Source organism: Canis lupus, chromosome 23 (assembly GCF_011100685.1).
Source record: "Canis lupus familiaris isolate Mischka breed German Shepherd chromosome 23, alternate assembly UU_Cfam_GSD_1.0, whole genome shotgun sequence".
Taxonomy (NCBI): Eukaryota; Metazoa; Chordata; class Mammalia; order Carnivora; family Canidae; genus Canis; species Canis lupus.
The window spans coordinates 46,549,997-46,574,897 of record NC_049244.1 but is presented as its reverse complement, the minus strand read 5'-3'; the positions used below and the strand labels follow the sequence as shown (position 1 = coordinate 46,574,897).

General features: G+C 40.2%; 1 protein-coding gene across 2 annotated transcripts in view; it reads left to right on the top strand.

Moving 5' to 3' along the window:
- IGSF10 (immunoglobulin superfamily member 10) overlaps positions 1–24,901 on the top strand; it is a 56,904-nt gene that overhangs the window by 28,838 nt on the left and 3,165 nt on the right. The window contains exons 4-6 of one of the 2 annotated variants that reach the window (XM_038571213.1): positions 3,531–3,921; positions 16,352–20,716; positions 21,214–22,114. In XM_038571213.1, coding sequence (XP_038427141.1) covers positions 3,531–3,921; positions 16,352–20,716; positions 21,214–22,114 — 5,657 coding nt within the window. Of the gene's footprint in view, positions 1–3,530; positions 3,922–16,351; positions 20,717–21,213; positions 22,115–24,901 lie in introns of those variants that run through there. The other variant, XM_038571214.1, reaches the window with a different exon arrangement.

The following is a 24,901-nucleotide window of genomic DNA, read 5'->3' as shown; positions in this document are numbered from 1 at the left end:
AGAAATCTGTTGCATTTCTATATACTAGTAACAAAGTAGCAAAAAGAGAAATTTTCAAAATCCCATTTCTCTTTGACATCAGCCATAGCAATATTTTTCCAAGCATGTATCCTTGGGCAAGGGAAACAAAAGCAAAAATAAGCTATCAGAATTACACCCAAATAAAAAGCTTTTGCCCAGTGAAGGAAACCATCAATAAAACAAAAGGCAGCCTACCTAATGGGAGAATATATTTGCAAATGATATATCTGATCAGCAGTTAATATTCCAATTATACAGAGAACTTATACAACTCAACATGCAAAAAAAAAAAAGAAAAAAGATCCAATTAAAAAGAGCAGAGGACCTGAATAGACACTTTTTTTCCCTAAAAAAGACAATGGCCAACAAACACATACAACATACTCAACATCACTAATCATCAGGAAAATGTATATCAAAACCACAATGAGTCATCACCTCACACCTGTCCAAATGGCTAAAATTAAAGACAAGAAATCACAAGTGTTGGCAAGAATGTGCAGGAGAGGGAGCCCTTGTGCCCTGTTGGTAAGAACATAAATTGGTGCCGCCATTGTGGAAAACACTGTGGAGTTTCCTCCAAAAATTAAAAATTGAAATACCATGTAATCCAGTAATCCCCACTACTGGGATTTACCAAAGAAAATGAGAACACTGATTCAAAAAGATATACATACCCCAACGTTTACTGCAGCATTATTTAAAATAGCCAAAATAGGGAAGCAATAGTAGTAGTAACTAATATTGCATTCCATATTAAACTTTAATGAAAAATACTCATAGACATGTACTTATCATTTTGTTTTATAGTTCTCTGTTTCTCTAAATTTCTTCCATTATAATTTGGTGACTTTCCTTAGTGCTATGTGTCCTTTCTTTATATTTTTTGTGAAACTATTACAGGTATCTGATTTATGGTTACCACAGGGTTCATATATAATGTAATATTCTATGTCTGTAGCCATCTATTTTAATTTGATGATCACTTAAAAAAATGTAGTACTTTTAGAACATTGTTGAATTTAAGATTTTATTTATTTATTCATGAGAGACAGAGGCAGAGAGACACAGGCAGAGGGAGAAGCAGGCTCCATGCAGGGAGCCCAATGTGGGACTCGATCCTGGGTCTCCAGGATCAGGCCCTGGGCTAAAGGCGGTGCTAAACCGCTGAGCCACCTGGGCAGTCCAAAGCACTACATTTTTGCCACCACTCCCAATGTTTCGTGTTTTGAGGTCCTATTTTGTATCTTACTATTTTGTGACTCCATTGACTAATAATTATGTCTAGATGATTTTACTACTTTTATATTTTAAACTTCATACTAGAGAAGTTAGTGTTCGGGCCACTATTACCTTCATTATATATTTACTTTTATTGGTGAGATCATTTCTTTTATAATTTTATTGTTTCTAGTTATGGCTTTCCCACTTAAATTAGTTCCTTTAACGTTTCTTGTAAAACTGGTTTGTTGTTGATAAATTCCTTATCTTTTACTTGTCTGGGAAACTCCTCATCTCTCTTCAGTTCTGAGTGATAATCATGCTGGGTAGAGAATTCTTGCCTGTGATTTTTTTTTGTCCTTCCAACACTTTAAAAATATGTCATTCCCTTCTTACCTGTAAAGTTTCAGCAGAAAAATCAGTTGTGATGGTCATTTGGGGGTGTCCTTGTATGTAATTTGTGGCTTTACTGCTTTTAAGATTCTCTTTTTAACTGTTGGTACTTTGATTATAATATGTCTTCATGAAGGTCTCTTTAGGTTCATCTTCCTTAGGACTCTCTGTTTCCTGGACATGGATGTCTGTTTCATTCATCAGGTTAGGGAGTTTTCAGCCATTATTACTTCAAATAGGTTTTCTGTGCCTTTTTCTCTCTCTCCGCCTTCTGGGACTTCTATAATGGAAATGTTTGAATGCCTGATGTTGTCCCAGAGATCCCTTATGGTTCTTAATTCTTTTTTCCTTTTTACTGTTCTGATAGAGTGATTTCCACTACTGTCCTCCACATTATTGATTCACTCCTCTGTATCATCTAATCTCAATTGCCTCCAGTATATGTTTTATTTCAGTTATTCTTCAGCCTTGCTTGCTTCCTTTTTATGTTTTCTATTTCATGGTTGAGGTTCTCACTGCGTTGGTTCAGTCTTCTAAGTTTGGCGAGCATCCTTATGGTCACTATTTTGAATTATTTTTCAGGTAGGTTATTTCATTTGGAACATATTCCTCTGTGGCTTCATTTTGTCTGTTTCTGAGTGTTTAGGTAGATCAGTTGTATTACCCAGTCTTCAAGGACTGGCTTTAGATCGGTGTCCAGTGGGGTCCAGTAACAAACCCCTCCGATTTTCCAACTGCAGTGCCTCTGGGGTATCCCCTGTGTGGACTGTGTGCACCCTCCTGTTGTGGCTTGTATGTACTGGTGGGTCTTCCTTCCAACTGGCTGGCAGTGACTGTTGCAAGCATTCTAATATATGGGGGGCTACTTGGGAATAAACTGCTCCTACCAGCACGGAGCTAGTGAGATAGAAGGGGGGAGTCAAAAGAAATGGTGCCTATCATCACTTCTGTTCCCAAAGAATGTTAGAGTGGGTCCCCACCCCTCTGGCAAATGATAAGGTTAATCTCCTTTATGTGTAACCCAGGTACTTTTCAAACTGCTGCCTCTGCCCTGGGACTTGGAGCAAGTAAGATTACATGCACACGTTTTAAGAGCAGGGTCTCAGTTTCCCACTGCCTTCCCAGACATATGCCCCACTGGTTTTCAAAACCAGATATGTCTTCCCAGTGCAGATCGCCTAGGCTCAGGAGTCTAATCCAATGTGGGGCTTGAGCCCCTGGTTCCTCAAGGAGGGCCTCTATGGGTGTGATACCACCCCATACCCTTTAGGGGTCATCACACTGGGATTGTGGGTCCTACCTAGACCACATTTTCACCCCTCTCCATGATATACTTTTCCTTTATACCCTTAATTGTATAAAATCATTTCTTCAAGTCTTCAGTTTGTTCTCAGAGATAGTTGTTTTATAAATAGTTGTAGTTCTGGTTTGTCCATGGAAGGAGGTAAGCTCAGAATCTTCCTATTCTATCATCTTGATCCCCAAGACACATCTGATTTCTACTCCAAAGCTCCTCATAAAATAGATACAGCATAATAAATAAAGTCAGTAATATCTTTATAAAAGATAAAATGCCAGTGTTCATAAGAGTATTTTGACATCATACTGGGTTTGTATATCTCAAAGTTAGGGAATCTTTCAAAAATAACCACAATGTAATTATTCTATCTTTAATTTTAGCAATAACTCCTTAATATTATCAACTCTTCATGAGTATTCTAATTTCCCTGATACTCTCATATTTAATTTGCAACCAATTTGTTTGAATTAGGATTCAAACAAGATATACATGTTGCACTGAATTAATTCCAACAAGTTTCATTATTGATACACTTTTCACTTTTCCCTTTTGTGAAAATTCTTTTGACAAACTAAATGTTTTGTTTAATCCTTAGGTCTTAAAAATGAGCTATAACAAAATCCGAAAACTTCAGAAAGATACTTTTTATGGCCTCAGGAGCTTGACACGGTTGCATATGGACCACAACAATATTGAATTTATAAACCCAGAGGTTTTTTATGGACTCACCTTTCTCCGACTGGTGCACTTGGAAGGAAATCAGCTCACTAAGCTCCATCCAGATACATTTGTCTCTTTCAAATACCTCCATATATTTAAAACATCTTTCATTAAGTACCTTTACTTGTCTGATAACTTCCTGAACTCCCTCCCTCAAGAGATGATTTCCAATATGCCTGATTTGGAAAGCCTTTATCTTCATGGGAACCCATGGACCTGTGATTGCCACTTAAAATGGTTGTCTGACTGGATACAGGAAAACCCAGGTATGTATGCTGTTTATTTCTTTGTCCTAATTAGAGGAAACCGCGGGGAGGCCAAGGTAATTGAGCTGGAAAGAAAATGGACACTAAATAATAATTCAGTGGTAATGAATTCTCTTTCATAATTATTTGTATGTTTGTTTTAGGTCAGCTATCCATAAATCATCACTTCTGGCAAAATTAGGAAATAAGGAATGTTTGTGTATGTTACTCTACCTACCATGAGCTACACAACCCTTCCCTTTTTTTATCTTCCCTTCAGTCATTCAGTCAATACACATTTTTTTGGAGTTCTAGTCAAGGTCCTGTGCTCAGTGGTAGAAATACCATGAGCACTCTCTCCTCTAACCATGCCTCTCGCGGGCTACAGATAAGCAAACAGATAATCAGAGTGTGAAATGTGCTTTGATGGGGAAAGTAAAATTTGCATGAAGAGGGCAGGATCCGTTCAGTCAACAAGTAGTTATTATAATACTGTGAGCAAGGGATCACAAAGAACACAGGGATCTAAAAATAAAACAGATAGCACCTTCACCGACCTTACATTCCTGTGGGGGAGGAGGGCCGGAAATGGACAAACAACTAACTGCACTATTAATGGTTGAAATCTGATTAAACAATTAAGTCTTTAAGATAATGACTGAAAGGAGCCTATTGATTTTGGCATCAAAGGGGTGGGTGGTTACTTTGCAAAGAGCGATGGAAGCCGGATTGCTGTCTTGGGAGGGAGAGGTGGAAGGCAGGGAGCAGTCTACTCTTTTGGAAAGGTTTGGCCTGAGATGAAGCAAGGGAGGAAGGATGCAGCCAGATGGAAATGTGCAATCACACGGGACTCTTCAAGCATGAGAGAGACTTGAGTATGTTCAAGGCGAGAAGAGAAAAGAAAGGGCAGATCATCCTTCGAACAAGTCCGTGAGAAGACTGGAGGGCAAGAGATCCAGACATAGGAGCAAGGATTTTCCTTAGGAGAACAGAGAACTAGATGGGCACAGAGGCAGGGGATCTCCTGAGTCTGGTAGAAAAAACAAAGGAAGTGCTTATCTGATGGCTTTTCCTCTTCTGTGAAGTTGTAGGAGAGGTGAGTGAGGAGGGTCCTAGGAAAAGGTCAAGGCCAGAAACTTGAGAAAAGTGGAAAAGATTTGAAGTTGCTGCCATCACGTGTGTGTGTATATGTGTGTAGTCGGTTCATTAGTTTAAGACCAAACCAGAAAACATTAACTGAACACTGAGAATTACTTTAAGGCAATAGACAGCACCTTTGCTCTCAAGGAGCATATATTTTTGGCAAATATGTTAAACACATAAAAAGACAAGAAAGCTATGAATGAAAAACATCAAAACACTTATAATGAAGTTCCATAGGGGCTCAAAGTCAGTAAAACTTACTTCTGCCTTGATTAAAAAGGAGGGAAATTGGACTGGGCCATAGAAGATACATCAAGGGGGAAAAGAAGGAATAAGAGAGCTAGCAGAGTTAACGTACTGAGTTTGTGGTTGACATTGTGCCAGATGCTTTCTATTTAATCCTCACAATGATCTTCTAATTACAAGATGAAGAAACTGAGGCTTAGGAAATTTGGGTGTCTTGGGCTAGTCATTTAGATCCTTTATGCTTCAATTTCCTCACCTGTAACATAGGGATAATAATAACTGTGAAGAATAATTAATACATACAAAGTGCTTAGCGCAATGTATAGCACCAAGCAAGCACTCAGTAAATGTGAAACATAATCATTTTCGTGCTACTTATCCAGGTCACACAGCAAGAAAGTAGAAAAGCAGAAATTCAAAAGTCCAAATCTTTTTCTACAATGTATTTGGTGGGGCAGCCCTGGTGGCTCAGCGGTTTAGCGCTGCCTTCAGCCCAGGGCATGATCCTGGAGCCCTGGGATCGAGTCCCACATCAGGCTCCCTGCATGGAGCCTGCTTCTCCCTCTGCCTGTGTCTGCCTCTCTCTCTCTCTCTCTCTCTCTCTCTCTCTCTGTGTGTCTCATGAATAAATAAAATCTTTTAAAAAAATGTATTTGGGGTGGAGAAACTGCTTTCTACATGAAGATCTAGAACAAGCTGCATAAAGAGGGTAATAGCCCAAATTGCCTGGCATAGGCTCAAGAGAGATGTGCAGGGTGTTCTGAAACCCACTGTAGGGAGCATTGAATGCCAGGTGATGAGGATTGTACTTTATCCTATAGACAAGAGAGATTTTACAGTGAAAGCTTTGAACACGGAGATGCTTTTTGGGGATGGTCAATGTAGGAGCAGCAGACAGGAGGAACTGGAGCGGTGGGAAGAAACAAAAGCCCAAGGATGAAGGGCTCAAGATGGCTTGTGTCTGAGGAATGACAGATTGAACTATGAGGTGACCACATCTGAATGTAGCTTCACAGACCCCCAAGACACTGAGTGAGGGGTTTCTCAGTACTTTCCAATGCCATGGAGGAGATAAAAGAATGAGGAATGGGAAAGAACTACTGAGTTTTCACTTGGTTGCTAGCTGAAGGAGAATGGGGGGGCATATGAAGAAAGCTTATATGAGAAACATAGCAATGGGGGCTCGGGGAGAAGATGATGCTCAGGACCAGAGAACCACACACTCAGAAAGTGATTCTGTATCCGGTTCCTACAAGGTATCAAACCTACTTGCCATTTTGCTAATTTATATGTTCCGGTCATAAAATCAAGCTACTATTTATTGTTAGCAGCTAACATTTTAAGTGGAAAATGCCATGATTGTAAGATACCCAGGTATTTTATATACTAAGGAATAAAAAAAAAAAATCCAGGGTTGACAAATTATAGCCCACGGGCCAATCACAGTCCTCCACAAGGCTTTGGTAAATAGAGTTCTATGGGAATACAGTCATGCCTGGTTCTGTGGCTGCTTTGACGCTACAGTGGCCTAGTCCAGTTGCTAGGTCAGACACCTTTGGTCCACAAACCTAACGTCTTTACTACCTGGCCCTTTACATAAAAAGTTTGTTGATCGTGGCCTACAGAACAAAGCCCAAACCCCCTAGTCCAGCGGCGCCTAGCCTCAGCCTGGTTTCCTTGCTTTCCAGTCCTCACAACCCCTTGCCATCCCAGGCACACTGTGCCATTTTACTACCTCCTCCCTGTGGCTTTCCTGCCAGCAGCACTTGCCTTCCTTCTCTGCCTGGTGAGCTCCCAGCCTGCCTGCACACTTGGCTCAGCGCTCACTCCTTCTGCAAAGCCTAGTACTCTCCCACTGCCCTCCTCCATCTGTATTTGAATATAATTGGCCCTTGACCAATATGTTGACCCCCAAAACAGTTGAAAAATCTGTGTAGGTAGCTTTTGAATCCCCCAAAACTTAACCACCCATAGCCTACTATTGACAGAAAGCCTTACGGATAACCCACCTGGTCAATTAACTCCTATTCATACATTGTATGTATTTTTTACTGTATTCTTATAATAAAACTAGAGAAAAGAAAAGGTTTCTGAGAAAATCATAAGGAAAATACGTTTACAGTACTGTATTTATCAATACTGTAAATTTACGTCATCTGCTTTTACAAGATGGTGCCCGTACCTGTATCAGTAATGTCTTATATAAAATACTGTAGATAGTATATGAATTGCTAATACTAGACATCAAAAATGAAAAGATATAAAAAAATGAAAAGAAAATGTCGAAAAGAAATCATGTTTATGTTACATTCATGCATTGATAATGAAGCAACAATAGGGCTGCAGATGGATGTCTAGTGTAATTGATACACCTGCTTTAGGGTAGCCTCACCTATACACTAAAGATGCGGGAGTAGGCTTATTCATAATACACTGTTGGAAACTTTTTTTTTCTAAAACCACTTACCTGTGATGATAGGCTGATAATGCAGTTTCTCCGATTATAAGAGAGAGGCGTACCGTACAGTAGCGACGTTCTTCGAAAGAAAAATTGCGAGACCCTAAGTAAACACACACATCAGCCTTCTAGTAAGCATCGCTCACGGCATGCCTGTGTAAGGGGAGGCTATCCGCCTCCACACAAGGCCCGCATGTGGAATCCTACATAATGACAAGTGAGGCAACCATACAAAAACCCCTCACGCCATCCTTACCATGCGGTTGTTGGACTGTTGCACAAACGCACTCACAATAGGGAAGTTTCCTGGCTCTACCGCATGGTAATTACTTACGGTTCTGTAAGTGGAGGTGGATCGTCAGCAGGTCTTCATCCTCATCACCTCCACGTTGAAGAGGTGAAGGGGGGCGTGGGGGCACCAGTGTCGCCAGCAGAGAAGTGGAGGCCAGAGGGGCCCGGGCACTCAGCGGGACTCTACAGTGATAAATTGTGCTTTGTTGGACTTTCTGCTCTTTTATTTTTCTACGACTGTTTCTACGTGCAACCAATCTTTCTTGCACCATTTGCTTTAGCCTCAGTGTCCACATCACAGAAGGGGTCACGTCATAACGCAAGTCAGAAGCAGGCCTGAATAAGAGAACCCTTCTGCCAGACTGTCTCATGTAGGTTTGTTTTCTGGCACTGCCTTTTGTATGTTTTCTTCCTCCTCATTAGTCACTGGTTTGGAAGCATTAATCTCTACCCAGTCATCTCCTCTTTAATTTCTCTGGTATCTATTAGTTCTTGAATTTCTCCAAGATCCGTATCTTGAAGCCCTTTACCACCATCCCCCCAACCCGCTCCCCGATAGATAGATAGATAGATAGATAGATAGATAGATAGATAGATAGATATAGATTTTTTTTTTCCATATCCACAGTCTCTTATGATTTCCTTGACTGGCTCTGGACTAAGTCTTTTGAAGTTGTGCACTCCATCTGGACATAGTTTTCTCCAGCAGGAATTTGCTGTTGCAGACTTGATGGCTTCCATTGCCTTGTCCTATAACGACAATGGCATCTTCGGTGGTGTAATCCTTCTAGATTTTCAAGATGTTCTATGAGGGTTCTCTTGCATAGAATTAATAATCCTGTCCATAGAATACAGTGTTTAATGAGCCTTGATGACCCCTCTTTATGACCCCTTGAATTAGAGGACGAATCAGCAATATGTTTGGGGGCAAGTAAGCCACTTTAATACTTTTGGTGTTGAACTCCTGGGGTTTTGGGTGGCTCGGGGAATTCCCCAACGTTAAAAGAACTTTACAAAGCAGGCTCTTACTGGCAAGGCACTTCCTGACTTCAGGAACAAAGAATAGATGGGACCAATTTGGAAAAAAATATTCTCATCAGCCAGGCCATTTTGCTGTACAATGAAAACCCTGGCAACTGGTGTTTACCATTTCCTTTCAAGGCTCGGGATTTAGCAGCTTTATAGATAATCATGAACCCGACTGCATTTGCAGACCATAGTACAGTTAGCCCATCCCTTCCTGTCTGAAATCCAGGTGCTTCCTTCTCTTCCTAATAAATGTTCTTTGTGGCATTTTTATCCAGAATAGGGCACTTTCATCTACATTGAAAACCTAATTTCAGGCAGGTATCCTTTCTCCTCAGTGATTTTTGTGATGGTGTCTGGAAACTCATCTGCTTCCTCTTAGGTGGTGGAAGCTGCTTCTCCTGTTATCTTTATATATTTCAAGCCAAATTTTTCTAAAATGTCAAACCATCCTTTGCTGGTATTAAATTCTCCAGGTTAGGTCCTTCTCCTTTCTTTTGCTCTAAGCTTCATTATAATGACTTTGCTTTTTCTTGAATCACACTAGAGTCTACAGATACGCCTTTCTTATAGCAATCTTGCACCCACATAAAAGCTGTATTTTTCAACACAAGATAAAAACGTATTTTGCGGAAAGTGCAAGGTTTTCACACCTGCTGGTATAGTGCAGTGACAGCTTCAAGGAATTTCCTCTTTTTTTCTTACAGAGGTCCTTATGCTGGCTTTGCTGATGTTAAGGTGCCAGGTAACTGCAGCTCAAACCTCGTATTAACTTTTTTTTGTCGTAACTTTGCTTCTTGGGAGCACTTCCAGCATCACTAGTGGCACTTTGTATGGGTCCCATGGTATTATCCAAGGTTTATGGCATTGTGCTAAACATGATGAAAAATACCTGAGAACCATGAGATCACTTTACTGCAGTGTGCAATTTACCAGAGCGATGAATTACTCACATGGAGATGATTAGTGTCATACAGCTTTTTTTTTTTTGACATTTGTAGAGAGTTTAATCAGCAAGTTGAAAAATCAGACATGCAAACATGTTTTACATCATAAGTTCAATTCCCTCAGGATTTTTCACAATGGGCACATAAATATAAAAGTAAATTTTACAATAACTGAACTGTGAACTGAATTTTCAGTACTGTGCGTGCACTCAGTTGATTCTATATCAACAACTATTATTGGAAAAAACTAAGAATTTTCTACAGGAATTGACACAGAGTTATTCCCCTCATCTTAAGTCCATCCCTCCCTTGAGTCTACATCATGGACAGACACTGAGTGGTTAACAAATAAACTACGATTTCTGTTTTAGAGGCTAAGGTTGCAATCTCGATTTTCCCTAAATCACACGTTGGTTTTGTTCCTTTAGGGAAATCACCTTGACTCTTCTATCTGATTATTCTCATCTACAGATTAGGATTAAGGTGTCACTGGCATACAGCATGTTATGATACAGAAAAATGACCATATATATGTTTTCATAGCATTTTGAAAATATTAATATAAAATTGTAATTATGAAAACAATTCTTAAGAAAGTTTCATTTTGCAACAGGATTTCCAACATTAATACATATTAAGATGAAGGAAATATTAAATATAGGAATATGAAGATTTCATAATTTTATTTATGAAAACCTCAGAAATTGTAGTTTGTCATACAGCATTTTTAAATGGATACAACACTTGAGTTCACCTCTATAGTAATAGGAGGTGGCTACAGAATTACTATGGTAGTACAGTTAATTTTAGGTGGTTATGATTTAATATTGTATGTTTATTTCTTTACATTTTTCTCGGCTGTGAATGGTGCTACCTATGGTCTTTAAGCATGTACAAGTTTTGATAAGTTTTAACTTTCTATAATGGATTTGTGCATATTGTATGCACTCACGACATATGTAAAATTTTTTCAACATTCGTAGGCAAGGTTTTTCAAATTGCCACACATCTCAAAAAAATTTTTCAGTTTATTTATTGAAGAAATTCACATATAAGTGGACCCACAGAGTTCAAACCTGTATTGTTCAAGGGCCAACTATAATCATTTCAGCACTTTCAGATTACCCACAACTTCATTCTTAAACGGAAAACATCTTATTGTATTTATTAGTATTAAATGTCTTTTGCCTTTTCTATTCTGATTTATTTGTATCTAGCTCCTAGAATGTGCCTAGAACATACTTGGTTCTCAAACTAAGCTCTGATTCGCTATTTTGAAGGTGAATACAAATGAGTCCACTACTCACCTATGATCTTAGTATGTCCCCAAATTGTGTATTTACTCGGCATGAGACAGGCAATCCTTTTACACATATCTCAGTAGTCCAGTCTAACACAGCTTTATCTATTTTTGGGTATCTTTCCTACTTAGGTTACGCAAAGCTTTTTGTCTTGTTTCTCTATAAAATAAACATTTGTTTTACAAATGTCAAATTGCTGTCTAGCTTCTGTTTCCAGGCCTTTCTACCTACCTTCTTGTTTTAGTGTCAGAGCGTAGTGTAATCTTAATACAAAGATTGTATTATTTTCGGTTTTTTAAAGATTTTATTCGAGAGAGAGCGGGGGGAGGGGGAGAGAAGGAGCAGAGGAAGAGAATCTCAAGCAGACTCTGCACTGAGCACAGAGCCTGAAGCTGGGCTCAGTCTCACAATCCTGAGATCATGACTTGAGCTGAAACCAAGCATCAGACACCCAACTGACTCAGCCACCCAGGCACCCCTTAATAGAACCATTTTAAGTGGCAAACTTAATATATGTAGTATCAACAGTGCATGTAACTTGGTTAAAGAGAAAATAATGTAAATAGCTAAAATAGTGTTCTGTGTTAGGGAAAATAGTGTGGTAGTAGTAGCCACATCACACGATTGACAGCTTGTCAGGTGCTACAGTAAAACACCTAAAATTTTAAGACACATCTCAAGTTACAATGTGGAAGAAATAGAACTTAGAATTAGACCTGCCCACCTTCATCCCTCCCTCCAATGGTTTCCTGAGCACCATTGACGGGGGCCAGGGACCTACAGATAAACAAGTATGGATCGGATGGTTTTGTGGGAAGACAGACAACAAGACAAGGCATTCTAATACTGGGTGGATGAGGAGTAGGACAGGGGAAGTGAGAGGTATAAGGAGAACATAAAGCAGAAAGCCCACCAGGAAGTGGTGTTGTGGTTGGCTCCTGCAAGATGTAAGTAGTTAGACCTTGAGGGAAGAGGGAGTGTCCGACAGCAGCATATTCTAGAATCTAATAAGACGTGGCAGGGAGAGCATGTCTGTGTGACTAAAAGTTAGTGTGATGGAGAGAATGGAAGTGATGTGATAAGATCTGCATCTGAAGTAAAATACCTGATGTCCAGGGCCTGCTAACTCTGGTCCAGGTGCTAGTAACACATACCGAGATGTGAGCATAATTCTGTGGTGAGGTTTAATTAAGCCAGAAGTCTACCATGTTCTTTGATTTGGCAGGGTCTGAACTCAAGGTACTGATCAGTAGGTTAAGGGTCATAGCTGGTTGGTAAGTGGGGGACTAAGAAGAGCCTCTTATGCGAACTCAAATGTTTTTAAGCTTACCAACTGCCTTCTCTGCATAGATTTAGACCTTAAAAATTACTGAAGGGGAGTGGGAATACCTGGACGGCTCGGCGGTTTAGTGCCTGTCTTCGGCCCAGGGCGTGGTCCTGGAGTCCCGGGATCGAGTCCCACGTCAGGCTCCCTGCATGAAGCCTGCCTCTCTATCTCTCTGCCTGTGTCTCTGCCTCTCTCTGTCTCTCATGAATAAATAAATTAAAAGTCTTTAAAAAAAATTACTGAAGGAGGGACACCTGGGTGTCTCAGTGGTTGAGCATCTGCCTTTAGCTCAGGGCATGAGCCCCAGAGTCCTGGGATCAGGCTCCCTGTATGGAGCCTGCTTCTCCCTCTGCCTATGTCTCTGCGCCCCCCCCCCCCCCGCTCCGTGTCTCATGAATAAATAAATTTTAAAAAATTACTGAATAAATAAATTTAAAAAAATTACTGAGCCAGATGTATATAGCATTACCTGTCATACTGGAGAACAAACTGAAGGATTTGGAGTCTATCCCCATTGTCACAAATAGCACAATCTCATCCCCCATTTTGTGTGGCATATATATATACGCGCCACACAAAGGCATATGCATGCATATGCATGCACATACATACACACACATCTTCCTTATCCATTCCTCTATTGATAGACACTTAGGTTACTTCCAAATCTTGGCTATTGTAAATAGTGCTGCAATAAACATAGGGTGAATGTATCTTTTCAGATTAGTATTTTTGTATTCTTTGGGTAAAAATTATTGGATCATATGGTAATTCTATTTTTAATTTTTTGAGGAATCTCCATACTGTTTTCCACAGTGGCTGCACCAATTTACATTTTCACCATTAGTGCATGAAAGTTCCTTTTTCTCCATATCCTTGCCAACACTTGTGATTTCTTGTCTTTTTTAATTTAAGCCATCTGATAGGTGGAAGATGATGTCTCAGTGTGGTTTTGATTTGCATTTCCCAGATGACCATGATGTCGACCATCTTTTCATGTGTCCCTTGGCCATTTGTGTGTCTTCTTTGAAAAAAAGTCTATTCAGGTCCTATACTCATTTTTATTTATTTATTTTTTTATTATTTAAAGATTTTATTTATTCATGAGACACAAAGAGAGAGAGAGGCAGAGACACAGGCAGAGGGAGAAGCAGGCTCCATGCAGGGAGCCTGATGTGGACTTGATCCCAGGTCTCCAGGATCATGCCCTGGGCTGAAGGTGGTACTAAACCACTGAGCCACTGGGGCTGCCCACTATGCTCATTTTTAAATCAAAATCCTTGGGGTTTTGTTTTTTGGTGTTGAGCTGTATAAGCCCTTGTTATAGTTTGGATACTACCTAGTTATTGGATATATCATTTGCAAATATCTTCTCTCTTTCAGCAGGTTGCCTTTTTTGTTGATGATTTCCCTCGCTGGGCAAAAGTTTTTCTTTTGGTGTAATCTCAATAGTTTATTTTTGCTTTTTGTTTTCCTTGCCCAAAGAGACAGATCTAGGGAAGGGTTTCTATGGTCATTGACAGATACATTTCTGCCTGTGATCTCCTCTAGGATTTTTATGGTTTCAGGTCTCACTTTTAGGTCTTTAACCCACTTAGAGTTTATTTTTGTGTATGATGTAAGAAAGTGGTCCAGTTTCATTCTTTTGCACGTAGCTGTCCAGTTTTGACATTTATTGAAGAGTCTGTCTTTTCCCCCATTGTATGTTCTTGCCTCCTTTGTCATAGATCAATGGACTATATAAGTATGGGTTTATTTCTGAACTCTCTATTCTGTTCCATTGATCTGTGCATCTGTTTTTTGTGCCAGCAACATCCTGTTTTGATTACTACGGCTTTGATAACTTGGTACCTGGGATTGTGATACCTCCAGCTTTGTTCATCTTTCTCAGGATTGCTTTGGTTATTTGGGATCTTTGTGGTTCTATACAAATAGAGTAATATATGTTTCGGTTTTGTGGAAAATGTGAGTATTTTGATTGGTATTTTAGTAAATCCAAGATTGCTTTGGTTAATAAGATACCTAGGAATAAACCTAACCAAAGATGTAAAGGATCTATACCCTCAAAACTATAGAACACTCCTGAAAGAAATTGAGGAAGACACAAAGAGATGGAAAAATATTCCATGCTCATGGATTGGCAGAATTAATATTGTGAAAATGTCAATGTTACCCAGGGCAATATACACGTTTAATGCAATCCCTATCAAAATACCATGGACTTTCTTCAGAGAGTTAGAACAAATTATTTTAAGATTTGTGTGGAATCAGAAAAGACCCCGAATAGCCAGGGGAATTTTAAAAAAAGACATTTTAATTATATTAACTCTTCCAATCCATGAGCATGGACTATCTTTATTATTTGCTTATGTTGCCTTCAATTTCTTTTGTCAATGTTTTATACTCTTCAGAGCACAGGTCTTTCACCTCCTTGGTTAAGTTTAGTACTAGGCATTTTATTATTTTTGGTGCAATTATAAAGGAGATTGTTTTTCTTAATTCCTCCTTCTTCTACTTCATTGTTAGTGTATAGAAATGTAACAGGTTTCTGTATGCTAATTTTATATCCTGTGATTTTATTGAATTCAGTGATCAGTTCCAACAGTTTTTTGGTGGAGTCTTTATGATTTCTTACATCTACTGTCACATCATCTGCAAAAAGTCACAGTTTTGGTTCTTCTACGTCAACCTGGATGCCTTTCTTTTTCTTGTTCGAGTTCTGCAAGTAGGACTTCTAAAGGGTGCTAGTAAAAGTGCTGAGAGTGGACATCCTTGTCTTGTTCCTAATCTTAGAGGAGAAGCTCTCCATTTTTCACCATTGAGCCTGGTATTTTGTGGGTTTGTCATATTTGGCCTTTATTCTGTTGAGGTAGGTTTCCTCTAAACCCACTCTGTTGATGGTTTTTATCATGAACAGATGTTGAATTTTGTCAAATGCTTCCTATTCAACCGTTGAGATGATCATATGGTTTTAATCCTTTGTTTTGTTGATGTAGTTTATTAGTCTCCAGAATAAAACCCAATTGATCATGGTGAATGTCCTTTTACTGTATTGTTAAATGCAGTTTGCTAATATTTTGTTGAGGATATTTACATTTATATTCATCAGGGATGTTGGCCTGTAGTTTTCTTGTGTTGCAGTATTTTTGCCTGGTTTTGGCATCAGGATAATGCTGACCTCATAGAATGTGTTTGGAGGCTTTCCTTTCTCTTCTCTATTTTGGAATAGTTTGAGGAAAATAGGTATTAACTCTTCTTAACCTTTTGTAAATTCTATCAAACATTTAATCTTTTAAAGGACAATCAAGTTCCATAACCCTTAAAACATTAAAATGAGGAAATGGAACTGAACTACTCTTAGTAAAAAGTGAGAAACACAAGCATATTATTTTGTCTCCCTATATAAGCAAATTAGTCTTTTAGGTAATATTTTCTGAGTACCAGATATAAATCAGGCACTTTCTAGGCATAGGAAATAAAGCAATCAACAAGACAGACAAAAATCTGTGTGACCATGGATATAATACTACAGCAGGGTACATAGACAATATCTTTTTAGAAACCAATACAAAGACCAAAAGGTAGTAAACTTTCTATAAACACTAAAATTTCCAATTTTTTTTCTTTCATATTTTAGCAAAAGCTATTTCTTTAAAATGTTCAAATGTAAAGAGGCCACAGCTGGAAATAACTCAACTGTTATTTTTCCTAGATATAATAAAATGCAAAAAAGACAGAAGTCCCTCCAGTCCTCAGCAATGTCCACTTTGCATGAACCCCAGGACCTCTAAAGGCACGCCTTTAGCTATGGTCCCAGCTGCAGCTTTCCTGTGTGCCAAGCCAACCATCGACCCATCCCTGAAAGTAAAGAGCCTGACTATTCTGGAAGACAGCAGTCCTATGTCCATCTCTCCTCAAGATTTCATGGCACCTTTTGGCTCCCTCACTTTGAATATGACAGATCAGTTTGGAAATGAAGCTAACATGGTCTGCAGCATCCAAAAGCCCTCAAAGACATCATCCATTGCATTCACTGAAGAAAATGACTATATTATGCTAAATACATCACTTTCAACATTTTTGGTGTGTAACATAGATTACAATCACATTCAGCAAGTGTGGCAAGTTCTGGCTTTGTACAGTGATACTCCTCTGATTCTAGAAAGGAGCCACTTGCTCACTGAAACACCACAACGCTGCTACAAATATAAACAGGTGGCTCCTAAACCTGACGACATCTTTACCGACATAGAGGCTGATCTCACAATAGATCCCCCTTGGTTAATGCAAGACCAAATTTCCTTGCAGCTAAATAGAAATGCCACCACACTCAGTACAATGCACATCCAGTACTCCAGTGATGTTCAAGTCACTTTGCCAAGGGCAGAAATAAAGCCAGTGAAACACAAATGGACCATGATTTCCAGAGATAATACTACTAAGCTGGAACGCACTGTTTTGATCGGTGGGACTATTAGCCTAGAATGCCCAGCCCAAGGAGACCCTGCCCCACATTTGGAGTGGCTTCTGGCTGATGGGAGTAAAGTGAGAGCCCCTTATGTTAGTGAGGATGGACGGATCCTAATAGACAAAAGTGGAAAACTAGAACTTCAGATGGCTGATAGTTTTGACACAGGTATATACCACTGCATAAGTACCAATTATGATGATGCAGATATTCTCACCTATAGAATTACTGTGGTGGAGCCCTCCATAGAAGCCTATCAGGAAAATGGGGCTCACTATACAGCTTTCATTGGTGAAACAGTTGACCTCCCGTGCCATTCTTCTGGTATCCCAGATGCCTCCGTTAGCTGGGTTCTTCCAGGAAACACTGTGCTTTATCAGTCCTCCAGAGACAAGCAAATTCTTAACAATGGCACACTGAGAATATTACAGATCACCCCAAAAAACCAAGGCTATTATTGTTGTGTAGCAGCCAATCCATCAGGGGTTGACTTTTTGATTAACCAAGTTTCAGTCAAAACAAAAGGGCAAAGCCCAGTAGAGCATAATGTAGAAACAGATGGATCTGGACTTGATGAGCCCAATCCCATCTCTCCTCTTAAGGACCCACCAGCTGTGCAACTCCCTACATCTGCTCCAGTGGGAGCTGAGACTGGAAAACAAGTCTTGAGCACAAGTAAAAAGCACAACTATCGTGAGTCAATACACCGGCAGCGAGGAGATTCACCAAATAGACATTTTAGAGAATACAGGAGGCCTTTCCCTTCCTCTGCTCGGAGAATTGACCCACAACACTGGGCTGCGCTTTTGGAGAAAGCTAAAAAGAATACTATGCCAGAGAAGCAAGAAAATACTACGGCAAGGCCCCGTCCAATAGTCACCCAGCTCCTGAAAATACCTGGTGAGGAAATAGACTCTTCAGGCATGCTCCCTCCAGATGAGGAATTTACGGTCCTGGCAACGAAGGCTCCTAGTGTCCTGTCAAGGATAGTGATTGCCAATTCCAGAGCAATACTTGATAGCCCTGTGACAAATATAACTGCTGTCACCGAAGTATCTCCAGTTGTGGGTCCACCAATACTACCTCCTGAGAAACCAATGGATTTCACACTGTCTCCTATTAAAACCACAGCCATGTCAAAGAATATAAGCCTGACTTTATTGAACAAAATGCAAGGCACAAGCAATGAAAATTTATCCACTGTCTTTCCTCTACTACCTGAAGCAATGCAATTTCAGGAAGCTGACAAAACTGGGAGGAAAAAAGAGCATTTACAGAGTACACTCCCAACAGCAGTGGGAACTATGGGCCAAGACGTCAATATCAAAACGCTAAGTAGTGCTAAAAGCAAAGCTGACATATTCTTAGGGTCAGTAAATTCCACAAAGAGCCCTCAGACATCTGTAACAGGAGTCAGTGATGCTAGGAGCAATCACCTCTATCCATACATTACTCAAAAGCTTAGCACCTCGGAGATACCTTCGGGTCCAGACACTGCTGCTCATTCTCAGTTACAGATGCCCAGAAATAGTACGACTAACATCCCACTACCATCCAGGCGCTTTGGAAGGCGGAGGAAAATTTGGGGCAGGAGTCGAATTATCAGCCCATACAGAATTCCAATTCTTCGACAGCATAGATATGGCTTTGTGAGACCAACATCCAGAGTTTCTTTTGAAGAAAGCACTACTTCATTTTCAGCCACAGAGGTCAATGTGGTGTGCCCATCCTGTTCTCCCAGGGAAAGGCTCACCACTGCTACAGCAGCATTGTCTTTTCCAAGTTCTTCCCCCATGATGCTCACCAAAGCTGAAATTGCCAAAGTCACAGAAGAAGAGTCTACAACTCTAGTCCACAATCCGTCATTACTATTTGAGAACAAACCAAATGTAAATATTGAGAAAACAATACCCACAATAAAATATTTCAGTGCTGAGAGTACCCAAGTGCTTCCAACCGATGCAGTTATGACCGATGCCCCCAAATCCTTACCTTTGGAAAAAATGCATATAACAAATAATGGTTACCGAAGTATGTCTAGTGTCAATGAAGTTATAAGAGAGTCAATGATTGTATCACCACTTCCAGGTCCTACCATCAAGCCATCTATGTCTACTACTACAGCCACTACAAGATTTTTGAGAAGGAAAATTCCCTGGCAGAAAATCTTTGTAAATAACCATGTCCAAAAAGAGAGGTTAAAGAATCAGCATCATTTTAGCTTACCAAAAGCCACAGCCACAGCCACAGCGCTTCCTAAAATATCTCCTGCTTTACCCACAGATAAAGTTTTCCCTTTCCATTTTACAACACTCTCAGCAAGTGTGATGCAAATTCCATCTATAACATCAGCTACAGCTTACCAAAATACCACTGAAACACACAGTTCTAGAAGTCTCCCCACAATGAAAAAGCTGCCCTTTCCACCAGTTTACCCTACACCTTCTAGTATCTCAAGCAAAGAATCAAGCACCAATTTTATATCAAGGCAGACATCCAGGCTGACAGTTCCGGCTGCTGCCCCTACATCAGTCATTATCCATAAAACCCAAATAGCCAGACCCAGCATGCAAAAAGCACAAAGGAAAAAGGAGCCTCAGAAGAACAGGAATGAGCCACACTCTTCTCCCAGTCAGAGTTCTGGCTTCACTGCATCGACTACTATGACACCTCCTGACCTAACTGCAGCTGAAACTTCAACCAAGCCCAGTATCTTTGCTTTCACTCATTCTCCCTTAGAAAACACAAACCACATTTCAAGCACAGTGGGTCTTTATCCAAGAACGCTTACGCTGACAGACATAATTGAAGAATTACCCAAAGAGAATACTCAGACTTTGAAGAGCAGAATGGTTTCTGGAATCACTTTGTCCAGCAAACTACACCAGAACACCACAACTAGGAAGACAATCATTAGACACTCAACCATGCCACCATTCGTGAGTAGCAGTGCTGCTCCAATGTCAATTCCCATCTCCCATCCCTTGAGTAATCAAAGCACAGTCACAGACAACACGGCAACTCCTGTTTTTAGGATGATGACAAATACAATGGTCAAGCCACGTGAACACTCTAGGCACAATGCTAGTCCACAGCAATTAGCAGCAGAGGTTGCAGCATCTCCCAAAGTTCTCCCAAATGTCAAGGTTACAATCGGAACCACCCACTTTATCTACTCCCGTCTGTTTCATTCTACTTCCACGCCAGCACTAATAACAGTTACGCCACAGAATTCTAAACTGACTTCCTCTCCCTGGTCAGAAAACCACTTCTGGCACAAGTCATATCCAGAAATTGCTGAAAAAGGCAAAAAGCCAGTAGAGAGCATATTGCCCGCTCCAGGCTTGCCAGAGGACACCACTCATGCTTCAAATTGGGAAATTCAGAAGACTGCAAAGAGAAATGGCTTTGATAAGACACCAGATCAAAAAATAACAACTTCTGAACTCCTTCCCTTTGATTCTTTGTCTAGGAATATATTTGAAAGGCCCAGAATAGTTGGAGGAAAAGCGGCAAGTTTTACTGTTTCGGCTAACTCAGATGCCTTTCTTCCTTGTGAGGCTGTTGGAAATCCCCTGCCCACCATCCGCTGGACTAAAGTCTCATCAGGTATCTGAAAATGTTTCTCTTTCCACTTCATCTTCTGTAGTCATAAAACAAGGAAAAGATTGCGTTATATTTCAAGGTTACACATCCAAAGAATCAACACCCATTTCATGATCTCTCCAGAATATAGAAACGATTGACATCCTCGTTTGACATTTGCTGCAAGTTTTTGCTCATTAGAAGTTCTTCAAAGATGTTAATTAAGAATATTTTTTGTAATGCTTTGAAAGCAGATACAGAGAAATGGCAGTTGAAAAAGAGAAGGGTCCATTGTGTTGAACCATATGGCTTGTAAATTAAAATTATGGAAATAGAAATCTTCCAGGAATAATTTTAACACCCTTAACTCTAAGTGTCCTAATTTTAATTTTAAACATATCTACTCTCAGTAACCTAACAGCAGCCCCCAAAGCTTTCCTCTTGAGATCCCCCCCTTGAACAATTTGTTTTCTGTTTAAACTTTGAGAACCTATGACTATAAATTTCTTTCTTCTTATCAGGATTCGATATATCTGAAAGGAAACAGAATAGCAGATTCCAGGTGCTCCCCAACGGCACCCTGTCCATACAGAGAGTGGACGTTCAGGACCGCGGACAGTACCTGTGCTCAGCATCCAATCCACTCGGCACTGACCGCCTTCACGTCACGTTGTCTGTGGTCTCCTATCCCCCCAGGATCCTGGAGAGACGCACCAAAGAGATCACAGTCCACTCTGGAAGCACTGTGGAGCTGAAGTGCAGAGCTGAAGGTAGACCAAGTCCTACAATTTCCTGGGTTCTCGCAAACCAAACGGTGGTTTCAGAATCCTCTGAGGGGAATAGGCAGGCCCTGGTGACCTCTGACGGAACGTTGGTCCTCCACAATCTCAGCATTTATGACCGAGGCTTTTACAAATGCATGGCCAGCAACTCAGCGGGCCAGGATTCACTGCTGGTCAAAATACAAGTCATTGCAGCCCCACCTGTTATCCTAGAGCAAAAGAGGCAAGTCATTGTAGGGACTTGGGGTGAAAGTTTGAAATTGCCCTGTACTGCCAAAGGAACGCCTCAGCCCAGTGTTCATTGGGTCCTCTCTGATGGCACTGAAGTGAAGCCACTGCAGTCTATAAATTCCAAGTTGCTGTTATTTCCAAATGGGACTCTGTATATAAGAAGTGTAGCCTCGTCAGACAGGGGCACTTACGAATGCATTGCTACCAGCTCCACTGGCTCAGAGAGAAGGGTGGTAATTCTTACAGTGGAAGAGCGAGAAACCATCCCCAGGATAGAATTTGCATCTCAGAAGTGGACGGAGGTGAATTTTGGGGACAAATTACTACTGAACTGCTCAGCCATTGGGGAACCCAAACCCAAAATAATCTGGAGGCTGCCATCCAAGGCTATTGTTGACCAGTGGCACAGGTAAACCATACCTTTGTGTTGAGATTGTCTTCTTTATCTATTTAGCGTTATAATTTCTGAAATGGAAAAAGTGATACTGCGAGGCTAGCAGGAGATTTGGAGAGCTCACAGACTCTGCAGGTACAAGCAACTTTCTAAAGAGACCTAATCCTTTCGAGGTTAATATATAAAAATGAAGCTTCTTACATGCTTAACTCTAAGGGCCAGCTATTCAATTCTTACTGAATTTACATAGTGAAATGCAAATTAACAATTTCATTGGCTTTCATACTTGTGGCAGTTTTAAAATGGTAACTGTGTAAAGGTATCTAATTTCTCTAAAAAGAGGAGGGAATTTTGTAATGCGATCAAGGTTTTGTGTGATTTTGAATACAGTTTCCACTACCCAGGTAAAAGCCACAATGCAAGAAGTAGAGAAGGCATTACTGATGTGATGTGAATAATAAAGTTCAAAATTTAGAGTGTCAAGGAAAAGTTCTAAAACATTTACTGGATTTAGTTAAGTCAATTTTGGAAAATGGAAGTCTTTTTATCAAGAGGCATGAAAAAAAATTTAAATGTCTTTAAAATTTTACCCAAAGGAAGTTGGGAGAGTGTTCTAAAACATTATTAGTATCTCAGAATAAACCTTTATCAAGTAGTCCAACAGATCCTTCAGCAGTAAACAGCAAGGAAATTAAGTAGATTCTTTATATTTTGTTTTCGGGAAGTATTTATGGGACACAGATTGTTCAAATTGTGGAAGCAGCGGCAGAGTGTGTAAAGATTACAGATGGGGTGCCTAGGTGGCTTGGTCAGTTGAGCCTGACTCTTGATTTCTGCTCGTTGTCACGGTCTTGGGGTCCCCTGCCTCAGGCTCTGCACTCAGTGGGGAGTCTGCTTGAGGTTCTCTCCCTGCCTCTCCCCCCCAACTTGTGCACTCTCTCAAATACGTCTTAAAAAATAAAGATCACAGATGCTACCAGGGGCCCACCAGAGGTACTGGCATTTTATTTTTCTTTTATAATGAAATTCAACTTGTTTGCTAACCGAACACCTCCATTATTATTTTGCCACTGACCTCAAAAAAGCTACAATATTCTTTACTTAGAAGCTTTAGATGTAGCAACTAATAAAAGGGGCAATTTATTGCAAGAAGGGAAAAAAAAAAAGCCCTTACTGTTTCTACTTCTTAGCTTCTAAAGTTTTGATTTTAGGTTCTAAAAATGAGAAAACACCCATTATAGCTATGTTTATCTGAGTCTACTCCACCATGACCAAAATAAGCAAAACCCTTTCACCTTCTTTAAAGCCTACTTGTCACCTGAACCAAAAAGCATTTTCTGGGTTTTTAGATGGTCTCAGACTCAGGGCATCACCAGCCTGTCTCCAGTACTTTTGACATGTATGACCTATGTTTCAGCACAGAATGGTTTCCTTTTCTTCAGAACCTTGCTCTTCATGATCTAAGAGCTTGTTACAAGAACAGAACCACAGGTCCCGCCCTAGACTTGCTGAATCAGAATCTGCACTTTAAAAAAGATACCTAGATGAATTACATGCTCAATAAAGTCTGAGAAGCATTGCTTTAGAAGGACTACAGATGCTTCCTGGCGCATTAATCTTCATAAAGACCTCTATTTCTCATACTACGGGAACACTGTGCTTTGAAAAGTACATCTTCTTTTAAAAATATTACTTTATAAAAAGAAACAGCGATGGTCTCTTCTTATACATTACAGCTGCCAGATGAATCAGAATTTGGGGCAGGACAAGGTCACTCTAAGTCAATGCTTTTCAAAGGATGCAGTCTCCCTGCCAGTAGCATCAGCATTGCCTGAGAACTTGGGTGAATCAGAAACTGATTTTTTTTTTTTAACAAGCAATCCTTGTTCTTAAAAGCCTTCCAGGTCATTTTATTGCCTGCTAACATTTGGGACTAATCCTCAAACTTTACTGTTCATAAGAGTCACGGTCACCTGGGACATCTGTTACTCACTGGGTTCCCAGATCCTTGGCCAGATCTAGTGAATCAGAATCTCTGAAAAGTGAAGCCAGGAAATATGCATTTTAAATCAGGCAGGCAGCATGTGATTCTGATGCAGAGTGTGAAAGAATTGTTTCTGAAAGCCAAGATTGAGAGCAGTGGTTCTGAGTTGGCTGCTCACAGAAATTATTGGGAAACTGAGAATCCTGATGCTTAGGCCATACTCCACACTGATTAAGTCAAATTCTGGAGGTAGGATTCATTTTATATTCTGTAAATGATTTTTCTATACGTGTCAAAGTTGGAGAATCAGCCTTTTATAAAGCATTGGGAAAGAATATCAGGTGGTAGAGTAGCACGGTGAAATGATAGAGGAGTTTGAGAACCAGCGCTGTGACCTGAAGCAAGTTACTAAGGCTACCTAAAAATCTATACATACTCAGGCTCTCCAAATAAAGTATTTCTGGCTGTATAGTGGGGAACTACTTAAAGATTTAAAAATAACAGTACCTTTTGCAATGTACCGCAGTATTCTCTATACTTCTTGTTTGCTGAAATATGAAAAGTGACTTGGGCTGTTTGACTCGGTTCGCAGCTATGCTATGAAAGGTTGCCCACACTTTCCAGTTTCACCCACCTCCCTAGCACATTGCCAAAAAAACTTAGAAGACAAAGGTACATAGACGTTCTCAATCCTGTTTTTAGCACCAATTGCATCTCCACTGGTCTTTCGGAAAAGCTAAATTTGGTTTTATTAGGAAAGCTGTGCCATCTGGTGGCCCACTGTGGTAATGGCATGTTGCGCAATAACTTTAGGGAGG